This window comes from Xiphophorus couchianus, chromosome 13, assembly GCF_001444195.1.
Source record: "Xiphophorus couchianus chromosome 13, X_couchianus-1.0, whole genome shotgun sequence".
Classification (NCBI taxonomy): Eukaryota; Metazoa; Chordata; class Actinopteri; order Cyprinodontiformes; family Poeciliidae; genus Xiphophorus; species Xiphophorus couchianus.
Window position 1 is genome coordinate 15,732,836 of NC_040240.1, and position 18,717 is coordinate 15,751,552.

The 18,717-nt window shown below is 37.3% G+C and overlaps 1 protein-coding gene across 4 annotated transcripts; it reads left to right on the plus strand.

Moving 5' to 3' along the window:
* The first annotated feature begins 1,468 nt into the window (after nucleotides 1–1,468).
* Nucleotides 1,469–18,656, plus strand: LOC114156619 (phosphatidylinositol 4-phosphate 5-kinase type-1 alpha-like). 4 transcript variants are annotated; one of them, XM_028037154.1, is made up of 17 exons: nucleotides 1,469–1,615; nucleotides 1,959–2,053; nucleotides 3,984–4,025; nucleotides 4,229–4,263; nucleotides 4,463–4,549; nucleotides 5,846–5,976; nucleotides 6,072–6,189; nucleotides 6,405–6,557; nucleotides 8,081–8,380; nucleotides 8,471–8,661; nucleotides 10,069–10,152; nucleotides 11,493–11,541; nucleotides 11,618–11,702; nucleotides 11,805–11,960; nucleotides 12,099–12,300; nucleotides 16,818–16,902; nucleotides 16,978–18,656. In XM_028037154.1, the coding sequence occupies exons 2-17, from the start codon at nucleotides 2,005–2,007 to the stop codon at nucleotides 17,044–17,046; spliced, it is 1,836 nt and encodes a 611-aa protein (XP_027892955.1). In that variant the 5' UTR covers nucleotides 1,469–1,615; nucleotides 1,959–2,004; the 3' UTR covers nucleotides 17,047–18,656. The 4 variants fall into 4 exon arrangements, with proteins under 4 accessions (XP_027892955.1, XP_027892956.1, XP_027892954.1 ...); XM_028037155.1 differs by lacking the exon at nucleotides 3,984–4,025; XM_028037153.1 differs by lacking the exons at nucleotides 1,469–1,615; nucleotides 1,959–2,053 and having other exon boundaries at nucleotides 3,984–4,263.
* The last annotated feature ends 61 nt before the right edge of the window (nucleotides 18,657–18,717 follow it).

Genomic DNA, 18,717 nt, shown 5'->3' on the forward strand with positions numbered 1-18,717 from the left:
AGAGGGAAATTAAATGTTGTAACTCATACTGTCCAGGTATGTTGTTGTAGCTGCTGACAGCTGTGGTCAGGAAGGATCTCCTGTAACAGTCTGTGTTACGGTGGTTCTGAAAAAGCCTCTTACGGAAGAAGAGCTCTGCTCATGAAGAGGATGCTCAGAAATGTCCTCATTGTTCTTAATTTATAAAGAATCCTTTACACAATAATGTCCGGAGATTCCAGAACACAACCTGTGTCCTTTATCAAATTGTTAAGACTTTGTATAGTTAGAATTTTATTATCTTTAAAAGTAAAAGCATCTTTTACTTTCTTAGTGGTTCAAAGTAACAGCAGAAGTTTATTAAAACACTATAATTGGGGCGTGCCGTGGTGGCGTAGGGGTTGGCGCGACCCATATTTGGAGGCCTTCAGTCCTCGGCGCGGCCGTCGCGGGTTCGACTCCTGGACCTGACGACATTTGCCGCATGTCTTCCCTCCTCTCCTCCCCCATTTCCTGTCAGCCTACTATCATATAAGGGACACTAGAGCCCACAAAAGAACCCCTGGAGGGGTACAAAAAAAACCCACTATAATTGGGCTAGTTCTTAGGCACAATCTGCATTAAAATACTAGTGTGTGGTGAGTGGTCGAGAACATAGAGAATGAATAACAATGAGATCAATTTTTCTGGTTCCAAACTCATATTATTAGAAGGACAAAGACTACTGATCCCAACATTTTCTTCCATTTTTTGGTTGAAAGAGCTAAAAAACAATGAGATTGTTTAGAACTTTGACAGTGATCATGAGTTCACCAATGATGCTACAAAAAAGAGATTGATTTTTCATCCAGTTCGACCAGTTCAGCTAAAATATGAATTTATTTATGCTTCTAAATGTAAAATTCAAACAGGACAATAGAGTCCAAGCAAAGTTGGTGATCATTGTCAATAGCCCATAATTGCTTCAGCTTCACTTTCTCACATTGTTTCCATGATGCCAAGTCTAGTGCAAACGTGTAAGGTGGAGCCTATTTCAAGTGCAGTGCAAACTGAAGACATAAATGTCGACATCAAAATCTCTTGAAACTTGCTTGCCTGACGTCATGTTTGCTAATGCCAGCTGATTAGCTCATATCTTCTTATGATGTAATTTGCCCAGAATAAGTGTTTGTTTTTTTCCATTAATGTGCTTTTAAAATAACAAATGTTCTTTATAGATAAATAATTTTGTGAAATCCGGCATTTGCAAATTCATGTTTTTATTTTACTTTTTAATGTACATAATGCCAAAATACATCACACTGTATTTAACATTCAATAACTATATTTCACAATCAAACAACTGTTTTTGTTCATCGGCAATGAGAAAAAAAACATAAAATTAAAAAAAATACTTTCAGCTAATTTAACATCTAGTTACTGAAGAACTTGGCAAGACTGTACAGGATGAATGGGTATTTTATTGTGAAAGTACCAGGAATCACCGGAAGCGCGGTGTGCGCTCGATTTGAGCCACTCACAGAAACTGCCGCATCCGCATTGTTTCCTTGTTTACGTGTTTGTGGGAATCCTAACTTTTAGAGGACGTTTTATTCTTTTTGTGGAAAGTCGTAGAACGCCATCACCAGATTCTCGGGTAAGTTGACCATTAAGACTTTACTTCCTTTTGTTATTCATAGGTTTGGCGCTGTTGGTTAAAGTGGTGTTAGCGGTTAGCCTCGTCTGTAGACGTCGCCACCCAGTGATCCAGTTAGCAGTCACAGTAACCTACAATATGTTCTGCTTTTATCGTTCACGCTCTTTTGTTGTTTGCATTTGTAGGCAAATTTTAAACGAAAATTCAGTGTTATTGTAGTTACAGAAAGTTTTGCCCATCCTATGCTAAGATTCCACATAACCAGAGTTGGTCAACGTGGCTGGTTTTAGTCCAGTTTCAACAGGAGTATCTGTTATTGACGAGGTTCTGCTTGTCTGCCCAGATCCAGACCCGAGTTTCATCTGAACCCAGTCTGGTTTCCTGTCTGAATGGCCACAGCATCTGAGGAGCCTCCAGGTCTTCAGGGCCACTCTTCCAGTAAGTTCAGGGCTGATTTTCTTTTTTTTATTTATATTATTAAGCCAAAAGTTACAAATCCACGTTTTGATTGTACGTAACTCTGCTTAAAGTTTGTCTAGGGTAAATATTTTCATCATCTGAAAAGTCAGTGCACCCTCCCCCTTATCTTACTCCCTTTGGCTGAAATAACTTCAGAGAGATGCTTCTTTTAGCCATCAACATATCTCTGACCTCAATCTGAATCTTAGGAAGGCTTGTCCCACTCCTTTCTTTCAGATATTCCAGGGGTTTCTTGCATATACAACCTATTTCAAGTTTCTCAGATTATCTCAAAAACATAAAGATTTGGTCTCTGATTCTGCCTAGGTCTCCTCATTTTTTGATTTTTCTGCAGCAAAGCATTTCTACATTCTGACTCGTCCAGCTCTGTGCCTCAAAGCTGGGGTAAAGTTCTTTTCCTGGAATGCTGCATTGTGTTTACACCAAACATCCTCCGTTCTGGTGTAGACATACCTAGTTTTACACTCATCTGTTCAAAGAGTAACCCTGGCCTATGTTAAAATTACCTCTGTCAAATCTTTGGTCTTTGCTTTTTTAATATTTGAGGTTTGATCTTTTATTGTGTGCTGTTAGTAAAAAAAACTGCCTTTCCATCCTAAAAAGACTGCATTGAGTTTTAGATACTTGTCATCATCACTTCTACCGTTTTCAAATTACATAAAACAAAATATCAGGATAAACTTTTAGGTCCTTATTGTGCAGCCGGTACAACGTCCCTTTGGACACAAAAATACATGCCACGAAAGTATTAATTGCACATTTTCTAATTTATTTCATTTTTTTTCTCATAAGTTGTCAGTTTGCATATCAAATATTCATGTTCTTCTATTCTTTAATTCTGTAAGTGAAAATGAAGTTATTTATGTTTATTAAAAATACATTTTCCAGTCTGATATATGTATAGTGGAACTTTAGAGGGAAAAATCCATTGTTTTTAAATAAAGTACTAAAATAACAAAAATGCCCTAGAGTTTGTTTTTAATTTATTTTTGATTGAAAATATTAAACTTTTTTCTGAATTTTTAATCTCTTAACTGCCAGTAACACAACACAAACACAAAGGGTTGATACTTTCCCCCCCCAAACCAAATTGCAGATTGGAATTTTGTAGGGATAGTACTACCCAAGCCGAGAACTGTGGAAAAATTACCAACAGCACTTATTTTGATCGTCTATTTTTATGTCAAGTGGTTTTGAAACTTGCCAAAAAGTAAATTTTTGGTAAATGGAGAGTTTCATTGTTTCCTGCAAGGGAAACAATGCAACAGGATATTTAACATAAAACATAAAACAATGAAAACAACTTAAAAACAGAAATCAAACTGAAATGTTATTATGTAAAACAAATTATTCTGAATTGGAGTCAATGATATAAAAATGTTGAAAGGAAACACATGAATCTAATGTATGGAAATTAAACACTGGAGGAAAAACAAGAAGAAAATTCCCTTGTAAATCATAACTAGTCAAACAGCCTTTCCAATGTATCTACTGACCAATACTGAGTAAGTAAAACTTTATTTATATAGCACCTTTCAAGGTTTCAAAAGTAACAAAGGCAGATTTAAAAAGAGTCGCTGAGCCAGAAACTTGTCAGATCCAATCTAAATGGGTCACACCTAATCACTTGGAAAACTTGTTGCTTCCAACTTCAGAGCTCAAAAAGCACAAAACACAACAAATGATTTTTAAAATTGCAGATTTCAGAACTAATAATAATATAAGTGTTATTTACATTAAAAAAACATTTGAAAAGAGAACTACATGTGCTGGAGACACCTGTATGTGTTTCACTTTCTAGAAAATGTTTCTTTGTTCCTTATCAGCACAGTTTGAATTGATTTTTTTTTTTAAAATACTGGTTTAATTCCTTCCACTGCACTCAAAGACCTGCCGGGTCAGTTTTGGAGGGCACTGTCTTCTCTCAAAGGTAACAAATGAGGTTGGTCTGCATGTTTGTGTTGGAGCCCAGCTGTAATGTCTGCTTTTTATTGTAAGGAATGACAGTTGAAGCTGTGTTGCACAAAATAATTACGTCCAGTGAAGAAACTGCCTTTGCTTGGTTACCTAATTGTTGTTTTTTTTTTTTACGATTTTTACGTAACGCGTGTTTCTTCCCTCTTCTGCCTGCAGACTCGACTGGGAACCGAAAAAATGTTGCTTCAGAGGTGAGCCACAACACATTTGCTGGAAACTCAGTTGGGACACATAGACACAAATCACCTCGACAGTATGGAGTTTAGCAACATTTTGCTGACGTCCTATCTTCTCCTTCCTGTTTGAAACATAAAAATGGTGCTTATTGCTTCAGACTCAAGATTTCTTTTCCCTGCCTGACTTTCTGCTGTCTTGTGTTTGGACTGACAGAGTCCGAGCATCGGCACGTCTCAGGCCCTGAAAAAAACCATCGGCCATCGGGGAGTTGATCCCACGGGGGAGACGGTCTACAAAAAGGTGCCATCATAGATAGTAGCTCTTTATGAGCCAGCAGAACTTCATAGTGTCTGGATTTCTGCTAGTGTTTGTGACATATAATCATATAATCCTTTGCAAAAGCATCCACACGTTCAGACCAAAAATAAAGCAGTACATAATTGTGAAGTGGAGGGATTCAAAAAGGTTTTACTAATGAAAATGTAAAAAAGGTAAAGTTTTTCTTGCCACTCTTTCATTTAGGTCAGGTTTGTGAGGAGGATAGCAGTTTGTAGATCCATCCACATGAACGGGGGATCCAGTTCCTCCAATCTTATCTTAGCATGCTTATTTCTAAATCATGTCCTATCTGACAGTTTAACAAGCAGAATTGATGTCTGAGTGCCAAAAAGAGGCCAAACACTTTTACTTTCACAAATGGAGCAATGCGACTTTTGCTCTAATGCTTTGCTTGATATACATTTAGAAAAAACTCTCACTTTCTTTAGAACTTGCTTTCTGATTGTTTCAATTGCAACGAACAAGAAAAACAAAAGAAAATAGAACATGTGGTGGAGAAAGTTAACCGGGAGACAGAGAGCTAAAAATGGAAGCGAGGAAGAAGGATGTAGAGAATACAAGAAAACACATTTGGAATCTGTTTCTACGCCGGAGGAAAGAGAGAAAAAAAAAGAGAGCCTACATAACACAACAATGACATATACATATCTAACAACAGCAATGCCACTGAAGACTGCATGGTGCTAATTAATGGAAGCTGTATTTAGCCCAGCATAGTGTATCTGTAAACACCTGAGTTTGTACCTCAGGTGTGTTGCTGCTTCTAATTAATGCTCTTAACGCCAGCCTCGTCAGTTCAGGTGCGTTGCCTTTGGCAGTATTGTGGTTTTGCTGCACTCTTTAAATTTTTGGTTGTGGTTTAAACAGTATTTCTTGAGAATTACGATGCCTTAGATATTGTTTTATAACCAGTTCTGCTTTACACTACTTCCTGGTCTGTCTGCTGTGTTCACTTATGTTCTTTAACAAACCTATGAGGCCTTCATAAATAAGATTAATAACTATTTACCAATATGGTGACTTCTGCAGCCACTTGGCTGCTGTGGACTTTACTGTAGGGGTATCTGAGTAAAGGAGGCTGAGTATAAATGCCTGTTATGCTTTTTAAAAATCTAACTTGGTGATATTTTGAAAACCATCCTCCCACTTCACATTTATGCACTACTTGTATAAATGTATAGCTTATGTTCATAAACCATCAGTAACATCTAGTCTTTAATCCTACATTTAAACATGCAAGTATTCCCTTCTATCCAGACAACATCTTCCACTCTTAAAGCGGCCATACAGTTGGGCATCACACACACTGTGGGCAGCTTGAACCAGAAACCTGAGAGAGATGTGCTGCTGCAAGACTTTGAAGTCGTGGAAAGCATCTTCTTTCCCTGGTGAGTTCGGAGAATTATTTAGCAAGGAGATTTCTTTTTATTTGTCTCGTCTGTGTTCAGAAAATAAATGTCTCAGTTTGTCATTTTTCTGGCAGCGAAGGCAGTAACCTGACACCGGGTCATCACTACGGAGACTTCAGGTTCAAAACATACGCTCCAATCGCCTTTCGTTACTTCAGAGAGATGTTTGGCATCCGGCCTGATGACTACATGGTACTTCTGTACACACTATTCAGAACAACTGAATAATGAAAAGAATGAGGAGAATGGGTAACCAGAGAGCAATGGAGTTTTGGCACAAGAGAGGCGGGGCTTTTTCCACCTATTAGTTGTTACTAATTTTAGAGTTGGTGTTACTATTTTTAGAGTTGGTGCTCTTTTTCAGTTCTTATCTCATGTCTTCATACTTTACTATGATTTATTTGCAGTATTCTCTGTGTAACGAGCCTCTGATTGAGCTGTCGAGTTCCGGGGCCAGCGGATCTCTGTTCTACCTCTCGAGTGACGATGAATTCATTGTTAAGACAGTGCAGCACAAAGAGGCAGAGTTTCTCCAAAAACTGCTTCCAGGATACTTTATGGTAAGATCTGATTCAATGCACACTTTTCTCAAGCTGGGCCTCAGGGCAAACGGTCTTGCATGTGTTGAATTTTTCCCAGCTCATAAACACCTAATTTGCATCAGAAGGTAATTACCAGGATTCTGCCGAATTGAGGCTGAAGTACTTCATTCCTTTGAATCGGCTAAGTCATGAATACAGAGGATAGCATTGAGAAATACCGTAGTTTAAGACACGAGATGTGTTGCAGTATACTTCTCTTTGTAGTGATCATTTCCTCCTGACATGTTAACTATAATAGGAAACATGACATGATTAAAAAATACAGTTGATTTTCCTTTCAGTTATCTGATAAGAGCAAAGTCTATGCTTATATGGTTGGCTTCAAGGAATAGAACCACAATACGTTCCCATAAGTTGAATGCAAATAATGTGTCATTGCAATATTTAGCGATAACACTGACTGACCATTTATCATTTAATACTAGCTTCACATGAGTTTTCTAATAATAAATACCTCATCAGACCAAATCAACACCTCTGTCTGTTGTAAACATTCCCATATTCTACAATTATTTTAATCTAAAGATATTGACAAGAGGAAGAGCTTTGTGTAGAAAAACTAAGTACACCCTTCTTGGTTTCATATAGTTTGAGAGAGCAATAATTAGCTTATTTGATGATCTTCATCTGTGTCTGCTTCTATGGAGGCAGGATTTTGGTCAGTTTGCTATTCCGGAGCAATTAGGTGTTTAACACAATGCCAAGATGGAAAGACTACAGCAATGATCTTAGAGAAGTCACCAAGAGATTCTATACAGGTGGAAAAATTTTATATCTATACATTGTTATCAGAAGGATGTTTCAACATATTTCTGATTTTCTACAATCAAGGATGATTTAAAATAATCTAATAATCCGGTAATCCGGATTGTGTCCTGACACACAAAACAAAGGAGAGTATTTTTCTTTATGAAGGGTGTCTTTAGGTTGTATAATTGTTCAGATGGCCATGAAGAGAACTCAGACTAACTTACAATTAGGGCTGAAACAATTAATCGGGTTATTTGTGATTAATCGATTATTGAAATAATTGTCAACTAATTTAGTAACTGAAAAATTGTTAACTGGGGTGTGCATTTGCAGTTAAGAATTTATCTTTGTCTGTGAATATGTTCTATGCAAAACTCCTTAATCTAAAGATTGTGGCATAGGGTTAGCTTTTTTCTGTACAAACAAACAAAAACAAACACCTTTTGCTATCCAATTATTAATCTGTAATCCAAAAAATATAGATCAGCCATACATTATTGATGCTAAGTCAAGGACAAGAGGTTGTCACAAGTATTCTTATCTGCAGATTCATCCTTTGCTATAAATGATCAGGCGTTTACCAAAGGAATGCCTATGTTGTTGCCTCTTAGCAATAAAATGTATATTTTCCCATGTTAAAAAATTATTTGAATTATTTTCATTTTTTAAATGTATTTCTAATATTGTATAAAAATTAATTGCCTTCTTCTGTGATTTCTTTTCTTCTGTAGAACTTGAACCAGAACAAGAGAACCTTATTACCAAAGTTTTATGGACTGTACTGCGTTCAAGCAGCCGGTAAAAACATCCGCATTGTAGTTATGAACAATCTGCTGCCCAGTTCGGTACGGATGCACCTCAAATTCGATCTGAAAGGCTCCACTCACAAACGACGAGCCAATCCCAAAGAGAGGGAAAAGGCTGTTCCCACGTTCAAGGACCTGGATTTCATTCAGGACATGAATGACGGTTTATTTCTGGAGGCAGACACGTACAATGCTGTATGTAAAACTATTCAGAGAGACTGTCTGGTAAGAATTAAGTTAAAACTTAAATGCATAGTTTACTATTAATTTAATGTGGGGTTTTTTCATGACTTGGTTTGTTCAACTTGGTTTCAGCTGTTGCAAAGTTTCAAGATAATGGACTACAGTCTACTAGTGGGAATTCATAATTTAGATCAGGCCTGTCGAGAGCAAAATACAGAAGCAGCAGCAGAAGGAGCCGTGAGGCCGCAAGTCCAGAAGTCCCTCTACAGCACAGCTATCGAGGCCATCCAGGCTGAAACAGGACGAGTGGAGCCAGTGGACCAGTGAGTGAAAATGAGAAGGTCTTGAATTCTGGTCAGAAGGTTATATAAACGTATGGACATAAATGTGGTATTAATTTGGGGCTTTAAATGCTTTATTTCAACTTTTACCAGGTTTCAATTATTATAAACCACACAATTTAATATTAAAAACAATAACTTCAAGGAAATATATACATTTAATATAGATTTCATCTAATCCATATCACAAATTACATATTACACGCTCTGCTAAATTCATACATCCTTATTGGTAGTTACAAAATACTTAAGTTAATTTAAATGGTATAGTTTCTCAGCATGAATCTGGCTATTAAATCTATAAGAGTGGGAGATATGGACCTGCAACTTTATGACAATATTTTGTGGTACTAGTGTACTATTTTAAACTGTTTACTTATTTTTAGGTCACCGTAAAGCTATGGCATAGCAATAATAGGCTCATAAACTCATTCATTAGAATTTATCGTGGCAATGATAAATTAAAATTCTTATGTGAAGAAAGATTTTACAATAACTGATACAATAAATGCCCACCCCTTTTCCAAAAGTTCACTGTAACCTTGCTTTAATCATTCCAAGATTATTTTTGATATGTGTTTAGGTTCATCGTCCTGTTAGAATACCTAACTATGTCTTAGATTTCAACCATCTCACCCTATAATGAAATAAAACTGGTCTATGGTGTTCAGGAGACCTTGGAACCACCAAGGAGCAAATTGGAAACTTCTGGAACACCAGTGTCACCGTTTCCTGTTAAGCTAGTTTCACGTCTCCATAAACTAACAGAAGGTCCTGCTCCAAAACTGACGCCTTTTAGGTTTGACTTAAATTTTCAGCTGCACACATACACAAGCCAAATGGCATCAAGGAAAAAGCTTTATGACAAAGATTGACCTATGTGACCTTAATAATAAGAAGTGTATGGAGGTCAGCGTTTCAAACCTGAGAACACTATTGTAGCAGCATTATATGTGGCTGCGTTGTTGCCAGTGGCACTGGTATGTTGCATAAGATCTAATAATAAAGAAAAATTACTTACTTAAAATAAAATCAGCAGTTACATTCTTCAGACTGAGACATAATTAGGTATTATAAAAGGATAATATTGTTGTGGTAGGAATAAAGTCAGTCTAACATGTTTTTGGAAACCTTCCATAGACCTCCTCTCTATAGAAAATGTATTAACTATATACATAAGAGTGCCAGGAATCCTATAGAGCAAAATTAAATTTACCATTGTTTCCAAGTAGAATAATCACATGTCCCGACAGAGACAGAAAGTCTGTCTCTGTCTCTTGCAGACTGACAGAGACAGAAAGTCTGTCTCTGTCAGTCTGCAAGTCTATCTGGCTGCTAACCAAACAGCCAGATAGAAATCTACCGCACTAAGTGTGTTTAATTTTTCAGGACCGGAGGGATCCCTGCACGAAACTCAAAGGGCGAGAGGCTGCTGGTGTACATTGGTATTATTGACATTCTGCAGTCCTATAGGTGAGTACATGTTTGTGCCTTTGTTTATTAAATAAAAACCAAAACCCAGCCCTCATGGAAAAAAGCAATACATACACAGATCCGTTCAACAAAACGCTCGTAGATCATTTGTTTTTTTAGCAGCAAGACTCAAAACTCACACACACTAATATTATAAGTTTACAGAAACTTAAAACAAACAAAAAACTTTTGTGCAGTCTTTGTGAACAGCTTAAGTGAAACAGAAACCTGTGTGTTGTGTTAAACTGGGTTCACTTAGCATGAATGAAGCTGTGCATAAAAGCTTTCAGACATTCCTGAGCTTCATTTAGTAAATAAAATGTTTTGTTTGGTTCTGTTCATTTCACCCCGTCGCCATTTATTTTCACAATTTTGACTGTTCTCTTGTCATTTTCAATTTTTTTTAGTACAAAAGAGAGCCAATACTTAAGAGCATTAACATGAAATGGTTTAGGTATATGTGCAACGTTTATGGTGAGCTGGGTGAAAGGGCAGTGTGTTGGTATGAAATTGAAAATCTATGAAACTGATCTGATTGATTTTTGCTGTATATTTTGTGTGAATTGTTTTGGCTGAATCTACACGATTCTAGAATTGTGCTGCTCGTGGTGGCAGCATGTTGGTGTAGCTCTGATTTGTTATTTTTGTAAACTTGGTTTGTAATTTTTTGGTTGAGGCTTTGGATGTTTGGGCATTTGTTCCCTCTGGTTCTGGACGCTGTGCAGCTGGAATTACTTTTTTACTCTCGGACTGCTGCTATGATGCGTAACTATTGCCACGGTTTTACAACTGGGAGCACCCGATAAGCATCTGAAAAGCTCTGATAATACCTGAACTATGATGCCAAGGCAAGGCAGAGGAGTTCAAAAGGAGAATTCATGGATGACCATAATAGACAAGGATCATATCCTCAAATCCTGTGTCTCTGCCAGGCTTCCTAACCAAACGGCCAGAGAGCGATCAAATAGGCAAAAGCAAATGATGTGGATTAGCAGTGGTTGCCTACTGGTGGTGTCAATGTGGAACATTTTCTCTGCTGCCCAGATTTGAACTGTTTGCATTGTAATGACTATCATGAGACTGTCATAGATGACCAGTCTCTTCAGTCAGAGGCCTCTTCATATTAATTGCAAGACTGACTGCTATTGGAGGTGATTCCTGTCCATGGCATCACTGTCTACAATGACTGAAAATACATGGATGATATGAGTTATCACATTTAATTCCACTTTGGGGTAAAGTGTTTTTAAATTGAATTGAATGTTGAATTTAATTAAATGTGTTTTGTCTGGTAGCTTATGTAACATACCTTGGATCTGTGTTTGTTTTGTTTATTGCAGATTAGTAAAGAAACTAGAACATTCCTGGAAATCCTTGGTTCATGATGGGGTGAGTAGTTTCTAGTTTGTCGGTTTGTTGTGAATGAAAGCAGAGGTTTGAACATAAACCTTTTTTCCCCACTCAGGACACTGTGTCGGTACACAGACCAAGTTTTTATGCGGACAGATTTCAAAGGTTCATGAGCAGTGCGGTTTTCAAGAAGGTGCCAGGTAAGGTTTATGTTAAATCGCTGCTAAAAAAGAAAAAAAAAAAGAAACATCCCAATTTTACAACTTGAACCCCTAATTTGCTCTTTACTATCTTGCATGTAGTGAAAGCCTCTCCAGTTAAGAAGCGTCGTGCTAACGGTCCTGTGAAGAAACTTGCTGGCTCTGGGCTCTATCTATTGACTCAAACCAGCTACCAGCAACCTTCACTCCAACAACAAGTCAGCACTGACACTAAGGAGGACACAGAGGGAGTCATTGGTAATAGAAATAAGAGCGCAGCTGCTTCAGTTGTAGTGTGGGAAACAAAGTTTTACTGATAGCTGAAAACATGTATTGGCATGTGCAGTGACGCTTTCATAATCCAGTAATACAAGTTTATCCTCTTCTCCCACCCAGGCATTCAGTCTGGTCGACCTGACCTCCTCCTGCAGAGCTTACCACACAGCGGCAGTGCTGTCAACACTCCTACAACTCCAACTTTTCTATCTCTCACTCCCACAATACTCACTCTGTCTCACTCTCAGGAAACCTCAATGAGTGAAGGAGAAGGTGGAAGTGAAACACCCAGCAGACACCAGGACAGCAGCAGCCCCCAGAGGTTAGATGGAGCATTTCAACTCGGTTTAATTATAAGGAGCAAGTAATTCTCAACAAATGTCACGTCAGTGGACTTCACAAACTGGTCCAATTCAAATCCAGTTACACTAGCTCTCACGTGTACAAGCGCCCTGTAAAAATGCCAGGTATTTCTGATGTAATAAAATATACTTTAATTATTTTAAAAGTTTTTTCATCTATAGTGTGATATGTATAGTGTGATATATGTTCTACACAATTCAAGAGAGACATAATTTAGAAATCTAAAAAATAAAAAGCTACATTACCTTGGTTGCGTACATATAAATAAATAGCCTTTGGTTCTTAAGTCTTGAGTCCACAACATCCATCAATAATAGAGAATCTGATTAGTGTCCAGAGAATGATCCTTTCTCCAGCTTGATTCTTGATGTATGAGGTTGAAGAGTCAATGAGCTGAATTCATAAATTCCATTTATTAATACCAAAATACAGCTGGTCCAGCCATCCAGGTCCTCATAGTAAGGTTTTTTGTTAATAAAATTCCTAAATACCACACCTGTGATTGATGCCAATTGAATCAACAACTAGTCTTTAATTGTTTTGAGGGGTCAAAAAAGAAGGTCAGAATTTTTGTTGTTATGGCTGAGTGTATAACTGGAGACTCTATCATCGGTTTCCAGGGTGTTCATAAGCAGTGGAATACCAGATTCAGGAAATTACCAATCAGAGCCTGGAGAAGGGTTTTAGCGCTGTCAATCAGGCTCATGTACACGCTACTCAATGTGCTAATGGTGGAGAAAGAACTTACAGTTATAGGAAAACTGTTTATTAAGATCCAACAGTGCAAAATGTAAATTATTTCCATTTGTCAACTGGTCTTAAATTTTTGATTAGGAGTGTATAATTTCTTTATCCCCTACAGTACACGTCTGCTTTGAGACCTTCAATTAACTCTTGATCTTTCCTTCTACTTTGTGCTTGTTTCCAGTGGTGTCAGGCAGGTCACGATTCAGTGAGGAATGGATATTCTAAAGTTTTTCAAGAAAGTGTTAAGCATCACTGCTGGTAATAAGAAAAGTTAGCTTCAACCCACAGCTATCAACATAAAGTCATTACATAAATATAATTAATGAACCAACCAACTGCTCCTTGTTTGACAAATAAAACCCTGGCTACACACTTCATATGAGAGAAAGTTACATTCCAGCCATAAAAGAATGCTGCTACTTAGCCAACTACTTAGTCAGAAATGCACCATGAAGGTCCTGTTGTTTATAGAGTGAAGCGTGCATTCTTTTACCATATATTATCTTTGGATGGACTTTTTTATGGAGCATCTGATATTTTCCCCCACTTCACAAATGGATGCTTGCACACAGTGGAACAGGAGTGAGCTCATTCAAGTGTGATTGTCATGAGTGGATAATAATAATAATAATTAATAATAATAATTCACTCATAAGAATAACTTCACCAACCCTATATACCTGTAGGAGTCAGGACAGAGGAGCACAGAGGGTGAGAGAGGAGGGATCTTTTCAGGAAAGGTGAGTCTAGTAAGTAAGGTTGGCCACCATCCAGCAGAGGTCGCCACTGGTCATCTTTAAGGGAGCCAGTTGATACAGGAATAAAGATGGCGGGCCATTTCTGAATATGAATGGTCCATACAGAGTCTGATGTGGAATGAAAAATGCACTTTATGCAGTTCTGTTTTGAAATAAAAAACATTTGAAAAGCTTAAGGTTCAACTTAAAGTGACCATTCAGCCTAGCTGCATGATGAAGCATCAACTGCTCCGTCAAGCATCAGTAATTCAAAAATTACTATTGTACTATGAAGGCGAAGATGTGATACCAGAAGAGTAGAGGGTATTATGCAAAAAAAATTGTAACATGATGGAAAAATCCATGACGCCAATATGCACGGTTGATTTTTGAGGGTTGTTGATTTAATGAACTTAATGGAGCAAAGTTTTAACATTCATTCTATAGCAACCACAGACTTTACTCTTGTATGAGAACTTCATACAGGAGTATTGGGTATTGAGTTTCACATATCTTATTCTTTTCATTTTTTACTTTTCTATTCTGCAACTTCAGATGTTCCTGTTTTGTTAGATTTTATAAATATGTCTAAGTTTAATTATGTAAGAAAACAATAATTGTCTGTATGTCTTACTAAAAGGCATGCAGTTCTAAATCTGACAAACGTCTTGAGTGAATCACACTTGCAAAAACATTACTGAAAACAAAGGAGGTACTGGTGGCCAGAAACTTTTTTGCTTATAAAACAGAGACTGGTAATAAGTATTTGCAAAATACAGCAATGTAATTTTGTGGGGGGTTTAATTGTCAGTGCTGTAAATATACATCTTGTGTTCTATATTTAAAATCCAATGGCTTCCTAAAACTTCTACACACCAAGCTACCTCTGTTAAATCTGTCACAAAAAAAAAAGGAAATTAACTTCTCAGTTCTTACTAGCTGCTTGATAAATTTTGTACTCACCTACTATGTTTGCCTACATTCTATGGATATCCTAAGGATTTAGACCCCTTGTCCTTAAAACCTAGTGATGCAGGAACAAATCTGGGCTGAACTGCTCCCCTTCGTCTTCTTCCTCAGACCTGCAGAGCAGTTTTTCTTTTCATTCTATTAGTCTGGACAGAAAGGCTTGAGCAGACTCCTTTGGGTTTGGGAGATGTCCATTGGTATGTACTGCAGGTCCGATGAGTCAACTTTGTAGTGACGAGCAGATCTCTGAGATGAAGGACAGGGCTGACAGCTTTGATGACGGTTTCAATTATTTCATTCTCTGAATGTCCCATCTCGAGTCCTGACTCAATCTGGTTATTGAGACTGGTGATAGAAAGCTTGTCTTTAAATTCTCCATTAAAATTATAATCTTGCTCTATACTTTTAAGTCCTTCTTTAGGTACTCTGTAGGTTCCAGGGAGATTTGCCTTTGTCGTCAATTACTGCCATTGTCCTCATCTTTACCCCCGAAGCTCCAATTTTCTTTTCCAGGATGCAACGTTCTTCTTGCACCTGCTAAAGTTGCTTGTGTTCTTGCTTGGGTTTTTCTATGGGAGCATTTTTGAGATTCAGGTTCAACTGTTTCATGCCCCTTGAACCAGCCACCTTGAACCCGTTTCACTGCGTTTTAGATAAATGGCACACTTTGACGAGTTCTGGCTTCTCAAAAGTTCATAGTGTTGTGATGATTTCATCCAGTACTTGCTCCATGTAGACTTGCCTGTCACGTCTAGGTTCGGCTCTCAGGTAGGATGTTTATTTTATCTCCTGGCAAGATTATGTTACACACGTGATGGCAGACGCACTGATTAGTGTGCAATAAAGTGTCTTCATTCTGTGAAAACAGAAATCAGCTTCTTGAGTAATGGCTTCGCTGTGATGCTGACTTAACTGTTCAGCTTATGCTTACACTGAGTTTCCAATGCGTTTATGCTATGCAGACTAAGGCTAGTTCACACAGCAGATGTCGATACTCAAATCCGATTTTTCTTGTTTTGTTTTGCGTGGTTGTTCATACTACTGATTAAATATAATTGCGATGAGACTTAATGGGGGAAGTCAGACTTATTTCATAATTATAATTTTCAGCTATTGTTTATGTCAGCTTCTTCTGGTGCTGAATTGTGATGTCTCACCTTAATAACATAATAGTCCGGATAAAACGCGACTACAGAGGCTTTGAAAACAATCGGACATGTATCAGCATTTAAATGTGGCACATATCGGATATTTTGGGGGGAAAGAAAAGATCGGAATTGGGCCTTTCAGACTGCCGGGAATCGGAATATAGGTCTAACATAGAATTTGGACTTCATATGCCTGCTGTGTCAACGTAGCCTACTATTTTAGTAATTACACAGTTTGTACATTTTCTGTTACGTATTACGCACAAAATAAAACATGTGAAATGTTTACATTTCGTGGTGCTTTCGTTCGTGCACAGCAATAACAAAATGAATTCTGATTCGCGAGCTCCATATACAATCATGAACTTAGCTTAGTAGTTTTTACTCACTACGGACCAGTGCTCGAATAAATCTATGATATTGTATACCTTGTAACTCCGCTATCACCTGTAATCAAGGGGGAAGCAATCGTAAACCTGCCTACCTTTTTCAAGGAAGCTAACTGTTGATAATATTTAGTGCAACGGCAATTAACGGTCACACCAACGACAGTTAGCATTTCGGCTAGCAGTCAACTGTAGTACACAGAAATATCTCAAAATAGAATCAATGGCAATAAAACACTGTCCTGAATTTACAGACACTTCTAATATTGGTACTTATCTATTACTTCTGCACTCAACCCACCTGTGAAAACAGAAATTGAGATATCATCTTCTTGAGTCAAGGCTTCGCTGTGATACTGACTGGTTTGTACAGTTTACGCTTGCACTGAACTACTTCTGCATAATTCTGGATAGTCAGTCTCGTCGTTGTGCGCCATCTTCTGGTGGTAATTGGTACCGCATCAGAAATCACTTTGTCTTTGTTTCCAGATTTCAGTCTTCTGATCAAGAACATATTACTACAGAGGATCCAATCCCACTCAATGACGTGGCTTCCACTGAAAGAAAAGGCTCTGTAAGTAAAATTAAAGTTTTCTCTGTCAGCTTTAGCTTACCTTATGTAACCTAACTTTCCCTCCCTCCCCCACAGGCGTTAGATGTGGAACAGAAACCAGGATTCAACGAAAATAAAGTTGGAAGTGTTCATGAGCAACACTGAATTATTTACAAGCCCTCCATTCCCACCTCTCTCTTTGTCTTCTTTGAGGTACCAGGACTAACAAATCCTTGTAGTGAATCACTGGGACCAAGCCGGACCTTTGTTTATTTTTGTTTACTTACCTGTTCGTTTGCACATTGATTTCTGAACAGATGTGTTCTGACACTAGTAAATGTGGGAACATTAATGTGATGGTTAGTGAACACTATCTTTCTCTCCCAGGAGTACCTGTATTTACATCTAGTCATAATATTTCATTGTTATCCTAATTTAAACCAGCATTCAGAGTGACTTCAGGATTTTTTTCTATTATTCATTTATTTGTCTTCTTGGATGCCATTCCTTATTTTACATTTGTCAAATCACTCTTGCAAGTCCTAATACAAGCGCTGGTATCTATCCTGTTGTATATTGTACAGAAAATATGGATGTATCCAAAGTGACATCATGGATTGTTGCAATTTTCATATATTTAGATGTGACCATATTTTGAAAATAACTGAAGAATATTATGTATTTAAGAGCTAGCATATGAAATTATCATCAAACATCAAAAGTGTGAATTGAACTAAAGATGTCAATGACTTAAGTTTATTTTTAATAGGTTTTTTGTTGTTTTTTTGGAATCTGGGACGTTTTACGCCTCCTAATGGCCAAGAAGTGGTATTGCAAGTAACATCATTGTCTATTGGCTTTACTTTCAATACTCAATAACTGGACACATTTTCTACAAACAGTTTATAGACCTCAGCCTTAAGTGGCTGAAGTTGAATTATTATGATTTTTTTTTTTAAATAATTGATTTAGTTGCTTCAAAGCAAATCCATACAATGTATATGTGGAACACTTTTTTGAAGCAGATATTTATGTTGAAAGGAATTACTGTATTCATTTGTAATAAGATGCTGTTTTTTTCCTTTTTAATCCTTGCTTTAAATGTACATAATGCTGGGGAAAGTCAGGACTCTCAGCTTTTTATTTAACCAAATTTCCTAATGGATCTATATGACTTCAAAGACTGTGAATCCTAACAACTTCTAATGCTAAGGTCAAAACGATATTTTAAAAGAAGGTGATTGTTGTTGTTTTTTATACTTTGAGTAGATGTGATCAAATGTAAGTGATGGATGGTGAAGAAGCACTTCAACAAACGCTGATCTGGGGTCTGTCTCATAAAAGACCTCTGATCGGAATCTTGTACTTTATCTGTCTTGAGTTTGTGCAAACGAAAGCCACCCATCAAAAAGCAGTTTCTCTTGAATCATGTGACTGGAACCAAAAAGTAGGAAATTACATCATTCTAAGCTGGTACAATCATTTTGCTTTCTCGTGGATGTGGTTGGTACAGTGTGTACAACATTACTCTGACAGCTGTCAAGTGATGTGCATGAAAATAAAAATATTTTTTACAGAGGTGCAGATGCCAATGTTTGAGATTTTTGGATGTTCACCTGACCTTGGTGCAGGGTTGTCCATCCCTGTGAGACACATGCACAGACACTCTTTCTTCATAATATTGTTGTAGCTGTAAATGTTTGCAGTCTAATCAGAAACTTACACTGTCCTTGTATAATGTCAATTTTAATAAAAAAGAAAATACTGCCACAGGACTATTTTCTCTTATTTTTCAAGTGTATTTCTGTTTATGAAATATAACTCGATGAGCTTAAA